The sequence below is a fragment of the Puma concolor genome, chromosome B3, assembly GCF_028749965.1.
Source record: "Puma concolor isolate L17-30 chromosome B3, mPumCon1.1.hap2, whole genome shotgun sequence".
Taxonomy (NCBI): Eukaryota; Metazoa; Chordata; class Mammalia; order Carnivora; family Felidae; genus Puma; species Puma concolor.
In genome coordinates this window covers 95488619-95505492 of record NC_141672.1, presented here as the reverse complement: position 1 = coordinate 95505492, position 16874 = coordinate 95488619, and the positions used below count along the sequence as shown (strand labels likewise).

Sequence of the window (16874 nt, the reverse complement as noted above, 5' to 3'; positions counted from 1 at the left end):
TCACCTATTCTCTCCTCTGCCTCTTCAATCCGAGCTGTGGTTGTCTCCATTTTATTTTGCAGCTCATTTACAGCATTTTTTAGCTCCTCCTGGCTGTTTCTTAGTCCCTTGATATCTGTAGCAATAGATTCTCTGCTGTCCTCTATACTGTTTTCAAGCCCAGAGATTAATTTTATGACTATTACTCTAAATTCACTTTCTGTTATATTGTTTAAATCCTTTTTGATCAGTTCGTTAGCTGTCGTTATTTCCTGGAGATTCTTTTGAGGGGAATTCTTCCATTTCGTCATTTTGGATAGTCCCTGGAGTGGTGCAGAACTACAGGGCACTTCCCCTGTGCTGTCTTGAATAACTTGCGTTGGTGGGCAGGGCCGCAGTCAGACCTGATGTCTGCCCCCAGCCCACCGCTGGGGCCACAGTCAGACTGGTGTGTACCTTCTCTTCCCCTCTCCTAGGGGTAGGATTCACTGTGGGGTGGCGTGGCCTGTCTGGGCTACTTGCACTGTCAGGCTTGTGGTGCTGGGGATCTGGCGTATTAGCTGGGGTGGATCGGCAAGATGCACAGGGGCGGGAGGGGCAGGCTCCGCTGGCTTTTCCTTTGGAGATCCGCTTCAGGAGGGGCCCTGCAGCACTGGGAGGGAGTCAGACCTGCTGCTGGAGGTATGGATCCGCAGAAGCACAGCGTTGGGTGTTTGCGCGGTGCAAGCAAGTTCCCTGGCAGGAACTGGTTCCCTTTTGGATTTTGGCTGGGAGATGGGTGAGGGAGATGGTGATGGTGAGCGCCTTTCTTCCGGGGCACAACAACTCTCCCTCCCGTTGTCTCCAGCCCTCCTGCTCTCCGAGCAGAGCTGTTAGCTTATAACCTTCTAGATGTTAACTCCCGCTTGCTGTCCAAACACACTCTGTCCTGCCCCTCCGTTTTTGCAAGCCAGACTCGGGGGTTCTGCTTTGCTGGCGGGCTGCCCCTCTACCCGGCTCCCTCCTGCCAGTCCGTGTAGCGTGCACCGCCTCTCAGCCCTTCCTTCCCTCTTCCACGGGCCTCTCGTCTACGCTTGGCTCCGGAGAATCCATTCTCTTGCCTTATCCTCTTGAGGTTATAGTATCCTCAATTTAATGCTTATTATTTTCTTGACTGTTTAATATCATTTTATTGTATATATTTATAAATTATTGCTTAGACTCTTTGTGTTTTAGCTATAAAAATGCATTATATTTTTTAGACTTTGGCAAGTTTCTTTTTTCATTGTATTATTGTTAAAATTCATCCATATTTTTATATGTAGCTATAATTTCACTTAGCATATGATATGTGTGAAGGTACTGTAATTTATCTATTGCCCTGTTGATGGACATTTGATCGTTTCCAGATTTTTTGCTATTATGATCGACATTATGTAGACATTCTTGCAGATATATGTGAGTTTGTCTAGCATATATATTTAGAAGTGAAGTCACTTGGATCATAGAGTGTATGAAAATTTAACTTTCTAGGTAATGTTAATGGTTTTCAAAGAGGTTATACCAATATATAGCCCTATCAATTATTATCAGATTTAGTTTTTGCCCGTCTAGTGGTCTGAAATTGTATCTCATTTTGTTCTTAAAGTGCATTTCCCTGATTATTAATAAGGTTGATCATCTTACCATATTTCTTTGCTATTAGTTTTTCCTATCCTATTAAAATGTGTCTTTTTCAAATTTTTTGCAATAGTTTTATTTGTATCAACTGTATATGTTTAATGTTTTCACTGGATATGTTTAATGTCAAGTATAAATTATTATTTTTTTAATTTAAAAAAATGCTTTATTTCTGAGAGAGAGAGAGAGTGTGTGTGTGTGTGTGTGTGTGTGTGTGTGTGTGTGTGTATGTGCGTGAGAGAGAGAGAGAGAGGAGAGAGCAGGGAAAGGCGGAGAGAGAGGGAGACACAGAATCAGTCAGCACAGAGCCTGATGCGGGGCTCAAACTCACAAACCGCAAGATCATGACCTGAACTGAAGTCAGATGCTTAACCAACTGAGCCACCCAGGTGCCCCTCAAGTATACATTATTAATTCTTCTCCACTAATATTAACTTGCTTACAGTGCTTACAAGGTAGACTAATATAATACTAATATTGCTATTTACTAATTTTGAATTCTGTGAGCAAATATTTCTTGCATGGTACAGAACCCCCTTTTCCTTGATTTCACTGCAAGTATCCACTATATTTCTTAAGTAAAAAAATTTATAATAATTTTATAGTGTAGAACATATTTTTTATTATTAATTTATTATAAGAAAAAAGTCCTAGAGGGGTTAATTTGATCAAAGTCACACAGCTAAAAACTAATGGGATCAGAGTTTACATTCAGTTCTTTCTGATTCCAGAATATATTCATTATTTCTTTCTTTCTTTCTTTCTTTCTTTCTTTCTTTCTTTCTTTCATTCTTTGTTTCTTTCTTTTTTTTTTTTTTTTACCATTTTTTTATTCAAGTATAATTCACATACAGTGTTATGTTAATTTCAGGTGTACAAAATAGTGACTGATCAGTTTATACATTTCTGCATGCTGGTCATGATTAAGTGTATTCTTAATCCCCATCACCTATTTTACCCAACCCCTACCATACTCCCCTGGTAACCATCAGTTTGTTTTCTACAGTTAAGAGTCTGTGTTTTTTGTTTTCCTTGTTTTTTCTTTATTTGTTTTGTTTCTTGGATTCCACAGGAGTGAAATCATGTGGTATTTGTCTTTCTCTGATTTAGTTCACTTAGCATTAAACACTCTAGATTCATCCATGTTACTGCAAATGGCAACATTTCATTCTTTTTTATGACTGAGTGTGTGTGTGTGTGTGTGTGTGTGTATATATATGTATATGTATAATATCCATATCATGTCTTCTTTATCCATTGATCTATGGATCAACACTTGAGTTGTTTCCATATCTTGGCTATTATAAATAATGCTGCATTAAACATAGGGGTGCAGATATCTTTTTGAATTAGTGTATTCATTTTCTTTGGGTAAATACCCAGTAGTGGAGTTTCTAGATCATATGATAGTTCTATTTTTTTGTTTTTGGGAAACCTCTGTACTGTTTTCCACAGTGGCTACACCAGTTTGCATTCCTACCAGCAGTGCACCAGGGTTCCTTTTTCTTGACATCCTTTTTAACACTTGTTTCTTATGTTTTTTATTTTAACCATTCTGACAGGTGTGAGGTGATACCTCATTGTAGTTTTGATTTGCATTTCCCTGATGATTTATGATGTTGAGCATCTTTTAATGTGTCTGTTGACCATCTGTATGTCTTCTTTGGAACAAATGTCTCTTCATGTCTTCCGCCCATTTTTTAATTGGATTATGTTTTTTGGTGTTGAGTTGTAGAAGTTATTTATATATATTTGGTTACCAACCCTTTATCGGGTATGATATTTGCAAATATCTTCTCCCATTAAGTACATTGCATTCTAGTTTTGTTGATTGTTTCCTTCCTGTGCAGGAATTTTGTTGCTACGGCTGATGTCAGCAACATTACTGCCTATGCTCTCTTCAGGAATTTTTATGGTTTCAGGTCTCAAATTTAGGTCTTTAATCCATTTTGAGTTTATTTTTGTGTATAGTGAAAGAAACTGGTCAAGTTTCATTCTTTTGCATGTGGCTGTCCAGTTTTCCCAGCACCATTTGTTGAAGAGACTGCTTCCTATTGAACATTCATTCCTCCCTTGTCAGTTAATTGACCATATAATTGTGGGTTGATTTTTGGGTTTTCTGCTCTATTCCATTGATCATTGTATCTATTTTTATGACTGTACCATAGTATTTTGATTACTACTGCTTTGTAATATAACTTGAAATCTGGAATTCTTGTAATATTACTTGATATTTCCAGGGTGTTTTTTTTTTTTTTCTTTTTCAAGATTGCTTTGGATATTTGAGATCTTTTGTTCCATACAAATTTTAGGATTCTTTGTTCTAATTCTATGAAAAATGCTGTTGCTATTTTGATAGGGATTGCATTAAATCTGTAGATTGCTTTGGGTTGTATACACATTTTAACAGTATTTATTCTTCCAATCCATGAGCATATATCTTTACATTTCTTTGTGTCATCTTCTTTTTCTTTCATCAGTGTTTTATAGTGTTCAGAGTATGGGTCTTTTAGCTCTTTGGTTGTTTATTCCTAGATATTTTATTGTTTTGGTGCAATTGTAAATGGAATTTTTTTTCTTTTTTAAAATTCTTATTTATTTCTGAGAGAGAGAGAGAGAAAGAGAGAGAGAGCATGAGTGGGGGAGGGGCAGAGAGAGAGGGAGACACAGAATCTGAAGCAGGCTCTAGGCTCTGAGCTGTCAGCACAGAGCCTGACATGGGGCTCAAACCCACAAACTGTGAGATCATGATCTGAGCTGAAGTCAGATGTTTAACAGACTGAGCCACCCAGGTGCCCCTGGAATTTTTTTCTTTATTTCACTTTCTGCTGCCTCATTATTAGTATATAGGAATACAACAGATTTCTGTATCTTGATTTTTGTATCCTGCGATTTCACTGAATTCATTTATCAGTTCTAGTAGGTTTTTTGGTGGAGTCTACATATATATAGTATGTCATCTACTTCTTCCTTGCAAATTTGGATGCCTTTATTTATGTTGTCTAATTGATGTGGCTAGGACTTGCAGTACTATTTTGAATAAAAGTGCTAAGAATGGACATCATTGTCTTGTTCCTAACCTTAGGGGGAAAAGCTCTCAGATTTTCCCCATTGAGTATGATGTTGGCTGTGGGTTTTCATATAAAGGTCTTTATTATGTTGAGATGTGTTCCCTCTAGGCCTACTTTGCAGAGAGTTTTTATCATGAATGAATGTTGTATTTTGTCAAATGCTTTTTCTACACCTATTGAAATGATCATATGGTTTTAACCATTTCTTTTATTGATGCTATGTATCACATTGATAGCTTTGCAAATATTGAACCACTCTTGTATCCCAGTTTTAAATCCCACTTAATTGTGGTATATGATTTTTTTAATACACTGTTGAATTTGGTTTGCTAATATTTTGTTGAGGATTTTGCATCTGTATTTGTGAGAGATACTGGCCTGTAGTTCTCTTTTTTTGTGTGTGGTATCTTTACCTAGTTTTGGTATCAAGGTGATACTGGTCTCATAGAATAAATTTGAAAGTTTTCCTTCCTCTTGAATTTTTTGGAATAGTTTGAGAAGAATGGTATTATCTCTTCTTTATAGAGATTTGTTAGAATTTGTTTGTTAGAATTTGTTAGAATTCACCGTGAAGCCATCAGGTCCTGGACTTTTGTTTGGGGGGAGTTTTGATTATTGTTTCAATTTCATTGCTGGTGGTTGATGTGTTCAAATTTTCTATTTTTTCTTGCTTTAGCTTTGGTAGGTTATTTGTTTCTAGATATTTATCCATTTCTTCTAAGATGTCTATTGGCATATAGCTTTTCATTATATTGTTACCATTGTTTGTATTTCTGTGATGTTATTTATCCTCTTGCATTAGTAATTTTCTTTATTTGGTTTCTGTATTTTTTTTTTTTTTTTTTTTTTTTTTTTTTTTTTTTTAGTGAGTCTTGCTAGAGGTTTATCAGTTTTATCCATCTTTTCAAAGAATCATCTTCTGGTTTCATTGATCTGTTGTATTGATTTTTTAGTTTCTAGATCATTGATTTCTGCTCTAATCTTCATTATTTCCTTCCTTCTGCTGGTTTGGGGTTTTGTTTGTTCTGTTTTTAGCTTCTTTAGATGTAAGGTTAGGTCATTTAAGATTTTTCCTGCTTCTTGAGGTAGACTTTTATTGCTATAAACTTCCTTCTTAGAACCACTTTTGTTGCATCTCAAATATTTGGGACTCTTGTGTTTTCACTTTCATTTGTTTCCATGTAATTTTTTATTTGTTTTCTGATTTCTTGGTTGACTCATTCATTATTTAATAACATGTTAATTAACATCCATGTTATTTGTGGTCTTTCCAGATTTTTTCTTGTGGTTATAGCATTGTGGTCAGAAAAGTTGTAGGTATAATTTTGATTTCTTGCATTTGTTGATACTTTTGTGGCCTCATATGTGATCTATTGTGGAGAATGTTCCACGTGCACTTGACAAGAGTGTGTATTCTGCTGTTTGAGTATGGAATGTTCTGATGTATTTGCTAAATCCATCTGGTTCATTGTATCATTCAAAGCTGTTGTTTTCATGTTGATTTTCTGTTTAGATGATCTGCTCATTGATGTAAGTGGGGTGTTAAATTCCCTACTATTATATTATTACCAACTAGTTCCTTTATGTTTGTTATTAACCATTTTGTATATTTGGGTGCTTCTGTGTTTGGTGAATAAATAAGTACAATTATTATATCTTCGTGATGGATTATCCCCTTTCTTATCCTTTTTTGTCTCTTGTTACAGTCTTTGTTTTAAAGTCCAATATGTTCTATATAAGTATAGCTACCTTTTGGCATCCATTTACATCATAAATGTTTCTCCATCCTCTCACTTCCAATCTGCAGGTCTCTTGTCAGCCTGAGATTGGTCTTTTGTAGGCAGCATATAGATGGATCTTTTTTTTTTTTTTTTGTAATGCATTCTGTCATCTTGTGTTTTTTTTACTGGAATGTTCAGTTTACGTTCAAAGCAATTATTGATATGTATTTATTGCCATTTTGTTACTTGGTTTGTGGTTGTTTCTATAGATGTTCTTTGATCCTTTCTTGCTCTCTTTCATGTTTTGTTGGCTTTCCTTAATACTTGGATTCCTTTCCCTTTATTTTTTTTTTTCATATATATTACTGGCTTTTGATTTGTGGTTATCATTAGGTTTGTATATAATGTCTTCTGCATATAGCAGTCTTTATTAAGTTGATGGTCACTTAAGTTTAAGCCCATTTTTTACTCTTCTTCCCTTCTATGTTTTTAGGTGTATGGTGTCCTATTTTGCATCCTTTTATTTTATGAAATCTTTGACTGATTTACAGAAATACTTATTTTTTACTGTTTTTGTGTTTTTTATTTTTCATACTCTCACTTATGGTCTTTCTTTCCACTCAAAGTTTCCCTTTTACTATTTCTTGGAGGTCAGGTTTAGTGGTCATAACCTCCTTCAGTTTTGTTTGCCTGAAAAAGTCTTTATCCCTCCTTCTCTTCTGAATGATAGCCTTGCTAGATAGAGTATTCCGGGCCTTAAATGTTTCCCTTCAGCACTTTGCTGTCTGGAAGAACGTGGCATGATATATTCAATGTTTCTGCTGAAAAATCCGCTTATAGCCTTATGGGGTTTCACTTGTATGTAACAGTTTCTTTTCTCTTGCTGCTTCCAAAAATTTTTTGATCACGACTTTTGCCATTTTAATTACTATGTGTCTTGGTGTGGACCTCCTTGCATTGAATTTTGTTGGGGGTGGAATCTCTGTGCCTCCTGGATCTGGTTATCTGTGTCCTTCCCTAGATTATGGAAGTTTTCAGCTACTATTTCTTCAAATAAATTTTCTGCCTCCTTATTTGTCTCTTCTTCTGGGATCCCTATAATGTGGATGTTCTGATTTGATGGAGTCAGAATTCTCTATGACTATTATCAATTTACATAATTTTCTTTCATCACTTTTGCTCAGCTTGGTTATTTTCCATTATTCTGTTTTCCAGGTCATTAACTCATTCCTCTGCTTCATCTAGCCTGCTATTTATTCCATCAAGTGTATTTTTAATTTCATTTATTTTGTTCTTGATATCTGATTGGTTTTTTCTCTCTTTGTTAAGGGTCACACTGATGTCCTCCACTCTTAAGTTCACTGAGTATCTTTGTGACCATTACTTTAAATTCTCTTTCCACTTAAATTCTCTTACATTGATTTCACTTTGGTCTCTTTCTGCGGTTTGGTCCTGATCTTTCATTTGAGAGATATTTCTCTGTCTCCTCCTTTTGTTTAACTCTCTATGTCTGTTTCTCTTTTAGGAAAGTCACCTACTTCTCTTGCTCTTAATGATAATAGCCTTATAAAGAAGAATTCCTATAGTGCCCTGAAGTGCTTTGTCCCCTCTTCCTCAGGACCTGGTGCTTCAAAAACATATCTCCTATGTGTGTTGTGTGTGCTCTCCTGTTGAGCCCTGGCCTCTTTTTCCGTCAGTCCAATTGTCTATGGAGGCTCTCTTTGCCTGTTGTGGACCATGAGGTGTGCAGTGGTCTGTTTGCAAAATGAGACCAGCCCTCCATGCTGCTGGAAGTGACGTTTTGCAAAATATGTGGTTCAGGAGATGTGTTAACAAGGTGTGCGCTCGTCTTTACGGGGAGGGGGCTTGCAGCACCAGGACTGAGGAGAGAGTGTGATTGGGAAGGACAGACCCAGCAAAGCCTGGGGGATTGGGGCTTGATGCAAGCAATTTAGGTAAGGAGTATCTGGGCTGTTCTCTTTCCCACAGGTGGCCGTCGTTTATGCTGGGGTTGGGGGAGGAAATGGCTTCTGCCAGCTCCTTTTTTCCTGGAAAGGTCTCCCTGTGCTTCCTGTGTCTCTAGGCCACACTCTGAGATGAGCAAATCACTCTTCCTCCCATCTGCCCCTGGTGTTTCTCAAACTGCTGATTCTACACAGTATGTGTACAGCCTGTTTGTTATGCTGTCTCTTTAGGGGAGGGAACTCTGTTTCTTAGCACCCTCCAGTCTCTCCCAGAGCCAAGCCTGATGATTTTTAAATTCTAGGCTAAGCTCTACTGGTTTTAAGAACTCAGGAAATTCAGCCCCTCTCATATTCAAAGGCAAATATCCCTAGAGTGAAAGTCTGTTTTCTTCCCTTCTCATTGTCATCGGCTCTCTCTCTACCACAGACAGCCATGGTCTATTTTACTTCTAGACCACATCTTTGCCATTCCTACCTTCTTCAATGTGGCCCCTAGTTGTGGAGTTTGTTCTGGCAGTCTCTGGATTGTTTTCTGGGTTATTTATGCTGATATGGGTGTTATCTAGTTGGATCTGTGAGACAAGGCAAACTTAGTGTCCTCCTACTCCAACGTCTTCCCAGACCTCTGGGTATTAATTTTGTATCCTTCAATTTTACTGAATTCATTTATTAATTCTAGTAGTTTATTGGTGGATCTTAAGGATTCATGTCATCTGTAAATAGTGACAGTTTAACTTCTTTAGCAATATGGATGCCTCTTTTTTATTTTTGTTGTCTGCTTGCTATAACCAGGACTTTAATACTGTGTTGAATAAAAGTGACAGTGGGCATCCTTGTCTTATAATTTTAGAGCAAAATTCTGTTTTTTGATGTGTCATGTTGGGGTTCGGGAGTGAACAGTCAAGAAACAATTCTTGAGATGTCTTTGGTACAAAAAGGGTTGTTGTAGCTGCTCTGAGGTCATGAGGAGTGACATACTTTCAAGTTGGGAGGGGGTTAGGGATAGGAGAAGTTTTTAAGGAATTTGGACCTTGAGGAGCTAGCTGTTGCTACGAAAATGTCATTTACTACTGTCTAGTAAACTGTTAGTCATGAGACTTTTCAGATGTATATCAGTGGGCCATGTTTTTGGAAAATGATTGGTAACATATATCTTGAGGAGGTAGAGATAAACAAAGTTTCCAAGGGGATTTTTACAGGATCCTGGAGGTCCAGCTAATGTCAAGCTAAGGTTGCCTTTTGCCTCTAGCAAAGATTAACATGAAGGCAGCTAAGCTCCTTGAGAAAAGGTCACTCTACCTGTCTTAAGTACTTGTTAAAAATTTAAAAAAAATTTTTTTCCTATATTTCTCTTGCCTTTGTTCTCCACATCATTTTTCACCACTGAATGCGATGTTAGCTATGAATTTGTCATATATATCCTTTGTTAAGTTGAGGTATGTTCCTTTTAAAACCACTGTTGAGGTTTTTTTTTGTTTTTTGTAATGTTTACTTATTTTGAGAGAAACAGGGAGAGAGAGCATGCATGAGCAGGAGCAGGGGCAGAGAGAGAAGTGCGAGAATCCCAAGCAGGCTGCAGCACAGAGCCTGACATGGGGCTCAATCCCACAAACTATAAGGTATGAACTGAGCTGAAATCGTCAGGCACTTAACTGAGCCAACCCAGGTGCCACTTTTGAGAGTTTTTTAAGTGAATGGATGTTGTACTTTGTCAAATGCTTTTTCTGCATCTATTGAGATGCAGATGATGATATTATCATATGATTTTTATGTTTTATTGATATAGTGTATCATGTTTATTGATTTGTGAATATTGAACCATCCTTGCAGCCCCAGAATAAATTCCAATTGATTGTGGTGAATGATTTTTTTTTTTTAATATGCAACATGTCACAAATTTGAATGTGATTCTTGTGCAGGGGCCATGATAATCTCTGTATCATTCCCATGTTAGTAGATGTGCTGTTGAAGTGAGCATGGTGAATGATCCTTTATCATCTAGATGAATGCAATTTGTTAATATTTTGTGGAGGATTTTTTGTATCTATGTACATCAGGGATATTTGCCTGTAGTTTTTTTTTTTTTTTTTTTTTTTTTGTGGTGTCTTTAGTTTTGGTGTCAGGGTGATGCTGGCTTCATAGAATAAACTTGGAAGCTTTCCTTACTCTTCTATTTTTTGGAATAGTTTGAAGAGAATAGGTATAAAGTCTTCTTTATTTATTTATTTATTTTTTTCAACGTTATTTATTTTTGGTACAGAGAGAGAGCATGAACGGGGGAGGGGCAGAGAGAGAGGGAGACACAGAATCAGAAACAGGCTCCAGGCTCCGAGCCATCAGCCCAGAGCCCGACGCGGGGCTCGAACTCACGGACCGCGAGATCGTGACCTGGCTGAAGTCGGACGCTTAACCGACTGCGCCACCCAGGGGCCCCATAAAGTCTTCTTTAAATGGTATAGTTCACCTGTGAAGCCATCTGGTCCTGGACTTTAATTTTTTTGGTAGTTTTTTGAAAACCAATTCATTTTTGTTATTAGTCATTGGTCTCTTCAGGTTTTCTATTTCCTTCTGATTGAATTTTGGAAGATTGTATGTTTCTAGGAATTTATCCATTTCTTCTGGGTTTTCCAATTGGTTGGCACATACTTTTTCACAATGTTTTCTTTATAACCCTTTGTATTTCTGTGCTGTTAGTTGTTACTTCTCTTTCTTTTTTTACTTATTTGGGTCTTTCTCTTGTTTTCTTGATGAGTCTGGCTAAGGGTTCATCAATTTTATCTTTTCAAGGAACCAGCTCTTTTCATTAATTTTTTTCTATTTTTTTGTCTCTATACTTTTATTTCTGTTCTTATCTATTACTTTCTCCCATCTACTAACCTTGGGCTTTATTTGTTTTGTTTTTCTAGTTCCTTTAGGTGTAATGTTAGGTTGTTTGAGATTGTTTCTTGAGGTAGGCCTGTATTGTTATAAATTGCCCTTTTAGAACTGCTTTTTGCTGCATCCCAAAGGTTTTGGATCATTGTATTTTCATTTTCCTTTGTTTTCATGTATTTTTATAACTTTTTTGATTACTTCATTGACCTTTCGGTTGTTAGTATCATGTTTTTTAGCCTCCACATGATTGTGTTTTTTTCTTGTGATTGATTTCTATTTTCATACTGTTGTGGTCAGAAAAGATGCATGATATGGTTTCAATCTTTTTTTTTTTTTTTTTAATTTTTTTTTTCAACGTTTATTTATTTTTGGGACAGAGAGAGACAGAGCATGAACGGGGGAGGGGCAGAGAGAGAGGGAGACACAGAATCGGAGCCATCAGCCCAGAGCCTGACGCGGGGCTCGAACTCACGGACCGCGAGATCGTGACCTGGCTGAAGTCGGACGCTTAACCGACTGTGCCACCCAGGCGCCCTGGTTTCAATCTTCTTAAATTTACCACCACTTTGGAGCCTAGCATATGTTCTATTATGGAGAATGTTCCAGATGTACTTGAAAAGAATGTCTGTTCTCTTGTTTTTGTATGGAATGTTTGTATAGATCTTTTATGTCCACCTGGTCTAATGATTCACTCAAAGACAGTTTCCTTATTGATTTTTCTTCCTGGATGATCTATCCATTGATGTAAGTGGCTGTTGTTTTTTTTAAGATTTTTTATTTTTAATTTTTTATCAGAGAGTGTGTGGCGGGGGGCGGGGGGGCGGGCAGAGGGAGAGAGAGAGAGAGAAAGAGAATCTTAAGCAGGTTCCACACTCAGCCAAAAGTCCAACGTGGTGCTTGATCCCATGACCCTGGGATCATGACCTGAGCTGAAATCAAGAGTTGGATGCTCAAGTGACTGAGTCACCCAGGGGCCCTGATGTAACTGGGGTTTTCAAGTTCCCTATACTATATTACCAATTTATCTCTTTACATCTGTTAATATTTGCTTTATATATTTAGGTAATCCAATGTTGGATGCATAGATATTTACAATTTTTAGCTCCTCTTGTTGGATTGATTCCTTCACTGTTATGTAATGCCCTTCTTTGTCTCTTCTTACAGTTTTTGTTTTAAAATTTATTTTATCTCGGGCACCTGGGTGGCTCAGTTGGGTGGTTAAGTGTCCAACTTTGGCTCAGGTCATGATCTCACAGTTCATGGGTTAAAGCCTGCTTCAGGCTTTGTGCTGACAACTCAGAGCCTGGAGCCTGCTTCAGATTCTGTGTCTCGTTCTCTGCCTCTCCCCTGCTCTCTCTCAAAAACAAACATTGAAAAAAATTAAAAACAAGTTTATTTTTTCTGATAGAAGCATGGTTTTTTTTTTTTTCCACATCCATTTGCATGCTGTTTTTTCACTTTCAATCTGTATGCATCTTTAGGTGTGAGGTTGAGTGTCTTGTAGCCAGCAACATATAGACGGTTTATGTGTGTGCTTTTTTAAATCAATTCCACCACCCTATGTCTTTTGATTGGAGGATTTAGGCCATTTACATTTAATTACTGGTAAGTAAACTTATTGCCATTTTGTTTTCTGGTTGTTTTTGTGGTCTTTCTCTGATCCTTTATTCTCTTGCTTTCTTTTATTGTGCTTGATGATTTCTGTAGTGTTAGGTTTGGTTTTCTCTTTAATTTTTGTGCATCTGTTCAATGTTATGAGCTTCTGGTTACCATGAGGCTCATATATAACATCTTAAGCTTATAGCACTGTGTATTATGTTCATGGTCATTTTTTAGAATGTTCAAGAACATTCTATATGTGGGTGTCCTGTACAGCCTGAATGAAAGCACATCTATCCAGAAACAGAATATAGTTCTTTCCTTTTGCCAAGCACCCCTCAAATAATTCTCAAAATAGCCCCCCAAATAAGGTCACAGGGCAAGGACCAGGACTAGAGCTCGGATCTTTTAAATGTCAACTTTGGGATATTTCTGTAACATGTAAAGTGAGAGGTAGGGAAGATGAAGGTCTAAGGGAATATTTAGTAAGTATCTCCTATGTGGTACTTCCGTAATTTCAAAGACATCTGATAACTGCTATGTAAGACAAGACATATTTTATTACCCCATTTTAATAGATGGGGAAATTAAAGCTCAGGAAGGTTAAATACACCTTAAAGCCATTGTGTAGTATTAGAGCTGAACTCACTATCAATTCTATACTGACTACTAAATGACTATAATTGACCATCTTCTGCCCTCTATACCAGGGGTCAGCAAACTTATTCTGTAAAAGGCCAGACAGTAAATATTTTAGGCTTTGTTGGCCAGCAGTTTCTACTGCAACTATTCAGCTTTACTATTGTTGTGTGAAGGCAGCTACTAAAAGATATAAAATGAATGAGCATAGCTGTGTTCCCATGAAACTTTACTTGCTGTAATTTGAGATTCTTATAATGTTCAGGTCACAAAATATTTTTTCAACCATACAAAAATATGAAATGCATTCTTCCTCACAGTCCACACCAAAGTGAGGTTCTCCAGTGCCGGTTTCAAACATTCCTTTACGGGGTTAGGAAAGACAGAGAAAAGAGAATGGAATAGGTTCTTTTCTGGATGCTACATGACCAAGGGGGTTGTTGTCGCATAACCCCTCAAATTGTGTAGGAGCAATATGCAGTTAACTGTCTTGTCCCAATGTTAAATGTCCTTTTTCCTATCTTTAAAATTAAACTGTAGGCTCATTTAGGAAAGAGGACTATCTTATTTTAAAATCTTCAATGTTTTTAAAAATTTTAATTAATGTTTATTTTTGAGAGAGAGTGTGAGCAGGGGAAGGGCAGAGAGAGAGGGAGACACCGAATCTGAAGCAGGCTCCAGGCTCTGAGCTGTCAGCACAGAGCCCGACGCGGGACTTGAACTCACGAACCGTGAGATCATGACCTGAGCTGAAGTTGGATGCTTAACCGACTGAGCCACCCAGGTGCCCCAACTACTTTAACGTTTAATAGTCTATGTATAGTAGATGCTCAGTATTCAGTCATAAATATTAGATGCTGCCAAATACTAAACTATTTCATTCATAGATTCTTTAGTCGATAGGCCCAATGTATAAGCAGTTCAATGGATGAAAAATATTGTAGCAGTCAGGCCATATCTATCATTTAACAACATTACCTTCTCCTTTTAATTTAGTGTAAGGGACAATTGTGAAAAATATTTCTTGGCTATACCTTTTTTTGTTCCAGTAGAGTTATCTGCTTGGGAATATTAAGTCTGACATTCATTCTTCCCCTAGAACCACTTTGGTGATCTGGACGGTGGCCACTACACTGCTTTCTGCAAGAACTCAGTGACCCAGGCCTGGTATAGCTTTGATGACACACGAGTCAGTGAGATTCCAGATACTTCAGTGCAAACTGCTACAGCCTATCTCCTGTTCTACAGTTGCCAGCCCTTTTCTATACCTATAAAAAAATGCAAGAGCTAGGAAAATGGTGCAAAACTGCAGAACTGAAAACTGCAAAACAAGCAATCAGAAACTGGTACTTCAGGTTTGCTTTGTCATTAAACTCTTGCAATTTACTTACATCCAACATAATTTTCACTCTTTCTACTGTATTATGCACTTTTTTATATGATAAGCCTCTAGCAGAGAAGAGAGGTCCTGGCCTCCAGAAAAAGGCAGCATGATGAAATGCTAATGGATGGGGCCCTGCAAAGCACAGCAAAGTATGTATTAATTTCAGGTTTCAAAATTCAATGTCTATTAGGATGGATATTTTTAAACCTAAAATACCTCAATTATATATATGCAACAAAGTATTCTCCAAAGATACTTCATGGAGCTAAACAAAGTAAGTTTTGTTCAAGTGGCTCTGTGACCTTATGATTTGGAAATATTTCATTGATCTGATAATTTAGCCAAGAACTCTAAGATTCTTAGACCAACTGCAGAATATGAAAAGATGCCAACCTCACGATTCAAGACTCATCTTTACTCATAGTGGCATCTTTCAGAAGCAACTTCTAGAATCATATTTTTAAATGGGGAGTTTTTACTGACTTCATCTATAGCACCTGAGTCTTGTGAGGTAAATAATACATTCTCAGCTCCTCTCTTTTAATACATCACTTTGCAAAGATGTGGTTCTTTTTTTTTTTTTTTTAATTTTTTTTTTTTCAACATTTATTTATTTTTGGGACAGAGAGAGACAGAGCATCAACGGGGGAGGAGCAGAGAGAGAGGGAGACACAGAATCGGAAACAGGCTCCAGGCTCTGAGCCATCAGCCCAGAGCCTGATGCGGGGCTCGAACTCACGGAGCGCGAGATCGTGACCTGGCTGAAGTCGGACGCTTAACCGACTGCGCCACCCAGGCGCCCCACAAAGATGTGGTTCTTAATGCAGTTTATTCTGTAGTCATTCCCGATCCCTATCCCTTTTAATTTTAATCCTGATTCCCAACTCTTGAGAATTCTAAATAAGTGCTTTATACAGTTCTGGGTCAAGTTGAAGGAAGAGTAAAATCAAGTCCTAATACAACAGGATAAGTGAACTAAATTTTAAGTCACATAGGATAAAGTGTGTGTGTATATAAAATGGTTTGATAAAAAAATAAAGACAGAACACTTACAGGGTTTTAAATTATTTTTCTCATTAAGATTTTAATGTAGGTGTAAATGAAAATTCTCATTTTAAAAAATTAAAGAAAAGTTTCCATTTATTTTTTAGAATAAAGATTTAGTGCACAAATACAGCCCAAAGCCAACAAAAAAATAGCTTTGCCCTGTCATTTCCCTAAGAAAGCACTGCAGTTACTCAGAATAGGCCAAAAGAAAAAGGAAAAACAAACAGTCCTCTGAGTTCTAGGCTTCACACAAGGACCACGTTATTATACTATGTACATTGATTTGATGTGCAAGTGTGCAATAAATATATACACATACATTCCTATCTGCTTTACATCATTCTAGAGTATTCATAGATCAAGCTGGGATTTAGAAATGTGAAAAGGCCATAACAGTGAAAAGGAAAAGAAAGGATATAATGGTTTTTAGACCAGGAGAAGAATAATGCTTAATTATTTTAACTTTGGAGCAAACTATAAAAGGTTTTGAAATAAATGGTACCTGTAAGGAGTGCTTAACTGCAATACTCGTTAAATGTTATTAGTCAGTTTTTCGATAATGGCACTGACCTAAAGTATATGGTGATAGTAACACAGCTCCCACGGTCTTAGAATTCCTCTCAATGGCCAGCTGTATTTATCCAGTATCTTTATAAGCATGTCAAGAGTTGTGTTGCTCAGCTTCTTAAAAGATAACTAGCTTAGAACCTACTTCTCCTTATGTGGCTACATCAGTTGCTCGTGGTCCCAATGAAGTATAAAAGAGGATATAAGCTGCCGAAGACTTCACAGAAGAAACGGAGATATCAGAAACTTCATGATCATCAAATTTAAACCACCGCTGTCTTGCTGCATTTTTACAATAGGCAGTGTAGTGGCCTCCATCCAGCCCACCATAGTGATTCTGTGCCAAAAAGATAGAAAATCAGTTCAAACT

At 37.2% G+C, this 16874-nt stretch overlaps 2 protein-coding genes and 1 non-coding gene across 4 annotated transcripts in view; 1 reads left to right on the top strand and 2 right to left on the bottom strand.

The window, feature by feature from the left end:
• Positions 1-14898, top strand: part of USP50 (ubiquitin specific peptidase 50) — a 41863-nt gene extending 26965 nt beyond the window's left edge. For both annotated transcript variants that reach the window (XM_086710667.1, XM_025919615.2), the window contains exon 7: positions 14606-14898. In XM_086710667.1, the coding sequence (XP_086566793.1) occupies positions 14606-14797 (192 nt within the window). In that variant the 3' untranslated portion in view covers positions 14798-14898. The remainder of the gene's footprint in view (positions 1-14605) is intronic.
• On the bottom strand, positions 10269-10372 carry LOC112856578 (U6 spliceosomal RNA). The gene has a single exon (XR_003223145.1). It is a non-coding gene; the product is annotated as a U6 spliceosomal RNA (small nuclear RNA).
• Positions 14899-16012: 1114 nt separating the features above from the next.
• USP8 (ubiquitin specific peptidase 8) overlaps positions 16013-16874 on the bottom strand; it is a 79772-nt gene continuing 78910 nt past the window's right edge. Inside the window, exon 20 of the mRNA XM_025918904.2 lies at positions 16013-16841. Coding sequence (XP_025774689.1) covers positions 16656-16841 — 186 coding nt within the window. The 3' untranslated portion in view covers positions 16013-16655. The remainder of the gene's footprint in view (positions 16842-16874) is intronic.